This window comes from Pollachius pollachius (assembly GCF_949987615.1).
Source record: "Pollachius pollachius genome assembly, contig: scaffold_495, whole genome shotgun sequence".
Taxonomy (NCBI): Eukaryota; Metazoa; Chordata; class Actinopteri; order Gadiformes; family Gadidae; genus Pollachius; species Pollachius pollachius.
In genome coordinates, this window is record NW_027641280.1 from 10,001 (window position 1) to 14,796 (window position 4,796).

At 51.2% G+C, this 4,796-nt stretch overlaps 1 protein-coding gene across 1 annotated transcript in view; it reads right to left on the reverse strand.

Moving 5' to 3' along the window:
* Window positions 1–1,528, reverse strand: part of LOC307091685 (semaphorin-6B-like) — a gene marked incomplete at both ends in the record, with an annotated part of 6,195 nt that extends 4,667 nt beyond the window's left edge. Inside the window, one exon of the mRNA XM_079759335.1 lies at window positions 1,427–1,528. Within this exon, the coding sequence (XP_079615461.1) occupies window positions 1,427–1,528 (102 nt within the window). The remainder of the gene's footprint in view (window positions 1–1,426) is intronic.
* Between the last annotated feature and the right edge of the window lie 3,268 nt (window positions 1,529–4,796).

Here is a 4,796-nt window from a genome sequence, read left to right on the forward strand (position 1 = left end):
CTATGAAATCAAACCATCCAGAGGCGTCGTTTCATTAAAAGCAGGCTATAAATAACGCCGCGCTCTCGCTCCCTAACAGGTCCCCGGGGGGGTACTGCCTCCCAGCCCCCGACAGGTGTGTACCGCCGCCTCCAGATTAGTCATTAGAGGCCGACTCTGAACGCACGAGACGCTGCGATGCGTCGCACGCTCTCGCCCCAAACCGACGCTTAAAGTCACGCGCATCTCTCCTCCGGTTTGACGATGGAACTGAGGAATCGTTCACCTTTCCCCCCCGGCTTTATCAGCCCTCGCCGCAGTGTCAGCCGTTAAAGCGTTTCCTCCAGGGTAACGCGAGGCGTCGGCCGGGGGAGGAGTCAGGGTTCACCTGCTGGCAGCGCTTTGAAGAATTCATTGAAGCCGTCGTCGAGGGAGACGGCGACTGTTGTCAAGACTCCGGGAATGATGAGAACGCCGGGTGCTGACTCTGAGAGCCTTTAGAACAGAGGGGGTCAGGGGGCGGGGTGAGGCTCACAGGTGCTCTGTCTGTCAGCTGCTTCAATGTGGGATTCAAGTCAAGTCACATCCTCCTCCCAAGTCGTGCTGGTTTACCGCCTTCTCACCTCTACCTCCTCCCGGCCCCCTCACACACACACACACACACACACACACACACAAGCACACACAAACACACACGCACACACACTCTCACTGCCCCCGCCCTCCATCACCTGGTGACTTTGCATAGAGGAACATATGGTCCACACTTCAATGCGGAAAAAGCGACAGTGACACCCCCAAAAAAAACGAACTGTAAAAAAATATCAAACACCCCCCCCCTTCGCCCCCCTCCACCCCTTCTCCCCCCACCTCCTCCAACCCTTCTCCCCCCCACCTCCTCCACCCCTTCTCCCCCTCCTCCTCCAACCCTTCTCCCCTTCCTCCTCCCCCCCTCTCCCCCACCCCTTCTCCCCCCCCTCTCCCCCTCCGTGAGTGCTCTCCGCCCCAGTTCCCCCTCCACAGTTCTCTGTGATGATGTGTCTCTGCGGCGCTACGCTAACAGGCTCACCAGGCCACAGAGCAGTAACAGGCTGCCTCGTCTGCGCCTGACACGCTCTCGGTGCCTCAGAGCAGATCCCCGTCCTACGGGAGCCCGCCGTTTACACTGCCAATGGAGCCGCGCTGAGCCCCTTTCAGATGTGGCATTTCGTACTAATTGCCTTCGTCAGCATTGTTGTTGTTGTTTGTTTGGATCCCGTCGTCATGCCCGCCGGTTTTCGAGCCACACCCTCATGAAGAGTTCATGAAGTAGGCCGTGTCAATCATGAACCCTGGCGAGCTCCACTCACAGGCCTGATATATTTAGATATTTAGAGGTTTACACTGGGTAGATAAATAGATCTTGTGTGTGTGTGTGTGTGTGTGTGTGTGTGTATGCGGGACTTACGGTGTAATTAGCGCACATCGGGTTGAAGGCGTTGGTCCCGCAGATGAAGAGACCGCCGCCCGCCTTACTGAGCAACACCTTCATGAAGTTACGGCACTCGTCCTATCACAGACGAGAGAGAGAGAGAGAGAGAGAGAGAGAGAGAGAGAGGGAGAGAGATAGAGGGAGAGGGAGAGGGAGAGAGATAGAGGGAGAGGGAGAGAGAGAGAGAGAAAGAGAGGGAGAGGGAGAGAGAGAGAGAGAGAGAGAGAGGGAGAGACAGAGAGACAGGTTACTTTTATGAAGGAGTGTAGACTGAACTTTAAAAGCCGTAAAAAGTAAAAAATGTAAATGAATGAAATAACGAACCAAGTGACTTTTCAGGGGATTATGCGACCTGAGTGAGACTGAGTGAGACGAAGCCCTTGAGTGCTGTGGTTTGTGCACAATTAGGTGTGCCAATCACGCTATCAAGTCTAACAGACCTAAAGTATGTTCACAGACACACACACATACAAACACACACTCAAACACACATGGATTGAAACGCAAAAAACACACACGTACACTCACACACACGCACATACTGACGCACACACACATACACACTCACACACACGCACACACAAAGACACGTGTACAAACCTTCCTGGCACACACACACACACACACAGTCACACGGCGACAGACCCTGGCTGCACGGCGGCGGTGTCTATGAGTGACAGGTGATAATCCAAGCCTCCTCGGGGTTGTAAAACAAACAGTAGATTAAAAGCTCATTTCTACCCAGTAAGCCCTCAGAGTTGATCAAGCTTCCCTAATAACAGTACAAAGGCAGTCTTCTGCCAACATGGGCTTCGGGAGATTCCACTGGCAGCCACATTTATTTACAGAAAAAAACCACCATGGGTTTTAAAATATACATGTGTCCGTATATCAGGAGTTAATGCACACCCTGCAGCCAATCAGAATCGAGCATTCCCCCGGACCGTGGTATAAATATATATATTTCCTGTTGTATAGGGGTTCTGAACGCAACAGACTGGCGAAGGTTGGAGTTCCGGAATACCAAACAAGCCAATCAGCAAGCATGCAGCAGGTCAGGTGGTTAGAGCCCACTCTGGGCGTGTGGTGTGGCTACAGAGTGACATACTGGGACTGCTGGGTGATACTCATGGCCGCTCTGACTGGGGCCACCTGTGTGAGTGTGTCTCACACCAGCTCTGACCCAGCCAGGATGGCACCAGTGCAGCCACACGCACACACACACACACACACACACACACACACACCCACCCACACACACACGCACACGCGCACACACACACACACGCACATTCCCTCAACGGCATTGAAACACAGATACTCTTCAACCCCAATGCACTGATGTCAGTTGAAAAAAAGAAGTGTGTGGTTTTGATGTGGTTGGGGAATGAATGTGTTTGTGTGTGTGTGTGTGTGTGTGTGTGTGTGTGTGTGTGTGTGTGTGTGTGTGTGTGTGTGTGTGTGCGTGAATGAATCGAGGTGTGAAGGAAGATATGAGAGAGAGGGTAGGCGCTGTTCCAGATGCTCCGGCTAAACCCCCCCACCCCAACCACCAAGCCGCTGGTACTGAAGACATTGCGTGTGTTTTGATGTGTATAACAGCCATTGAACGTACCACCAGTACGTGCACCACTCTGTATGGTGGAGTAACATGTGTTGGTTGGGGGGGTCGGCATGGCGACTAATGCCTCAATTATAATAAACGCGAGAGTAAAGACGCGTGTTCGAGTGTGGAGAGGAAGAGGGAGCAGAAGCAACCCATAGAATATTACGATCAAAAACGTGAAGAGGGATAAACAAACTGGCAGACCGGAAGAAACAGCAACCCACGGTGAGGACTCACATGGGAGGGACCTTTAAGAGATGTTTACTACACCCACACTCAACTCCGCTCACATGCATACTTCATGCCTTTTTTCCAAGGGGACTCGGTGCGTTTGACACCCTGCTGGAGTCACAGAGAATCTCTTCCCCTCAACATGGCGCTGTACCCAGACAGCCTGGCAGGCTCAGAGGCTTCCTTATTAAGCTGCGTTACATGTAGTCACAGCCTCTTGAAGTCTCCTCCAAGTCTCTGGCGGCTTGGTCTCACCCACCGAACGCTACATGTGCTGGAGCACGCGTCGTATGGCTTTATGAAGCGCTGTAGCTCGTGTGTATGCCGATACTGTGTCTGGGTGAGCGTCATTTGTCAAATGAAAGGACTTCATTAGTCTGATCATTTTTATGGAGTTTTATTCTCCGAATTTTTGATGATATTGAGAGTCATGGTTTACCTTTCCGACTGCCTCCATAAACACATCTCTCCTCCATAGTGTCTCCGTCCCTTCCTAAATTGCCCTATACTCAGTATATTTTATAAAGCTGCTTTCCGCTCCATTATCCAAATCACTGCACAGAATTAGCAAATGTATTTTTTGCAGGATTAACTTTTTTTTCTAATTGGTTTGCAACGCAAGGACAATCCTCTCTCTCCAGTGAAAGGCTTAACAGCAACATTATATAACAAAATATTATTATAAAAGAAAACCTATTATTACTTTTACAACAGCCCCCACAAATGTCATAGCATTTGTGTTTTTATATGTTTGTATGCAGGTCATTTGTGTGTGAGTATGTGTTTGTGTGTGTTATTATATGTGACTTTTTGTGTGTGCACATGTGTTTGTGTGCGCAATGCATGTGTGTGAGTGTGTGTGTGTGTGTGTGTGTGTGTGTGAGAGAGTGATTGAGTGTGTGCAGAGGATGTTTGTGTCAGAGAGTTTGTGTTTGTGTGCGCCATGTGTGTGTGTGGGGTGGGTGTGCGTGTTTGTGTGTGCGTCACTGAGAGAGAGTGAGTGTGTGCCGTGTGTGCCGTGTGTGTGTTTGTGTGCGTTGTTTGCCATGTGTGTGTGGGTGGTTGTGCGTGTTTGTGTGTGCGTCAGTGAGAGTGAGTGAGTGTGTGTGTGTGAGCTATGTGTGTGTGTGGGTGGGTGTGCGTGTTTGTGTGTGCGTCAGTGAGAGAGAGTGAGTGTGTGTGTGAGTGGTGCCATGTGTGTGTGTGGGTGTATTGTGTGCGTGTGTGTGTTTGCCATGTGTGTGTGTGCTTCTGCGTCATCCCAGCTCCATCACAGCACAGATGCGTGTTCATGTCACTCTCCTGCTGTTTGTCAGCGGCGCCGTGGCTGCCCGCCGGTGGCTCCGGACCGTAATCACAATGCCAGATGAAGCTTTTTAATAACACCTTCCCCCCCCCCCCCTCTGTGCTGACATCTCAGAGTGGCTAATAAATATTAGCAGGAGCTCAATGGCTCCAGGGAGGGGGGAGTTCTGCAGTGCAGAATCGGCAGCTCTGGGCTGAGCTCAC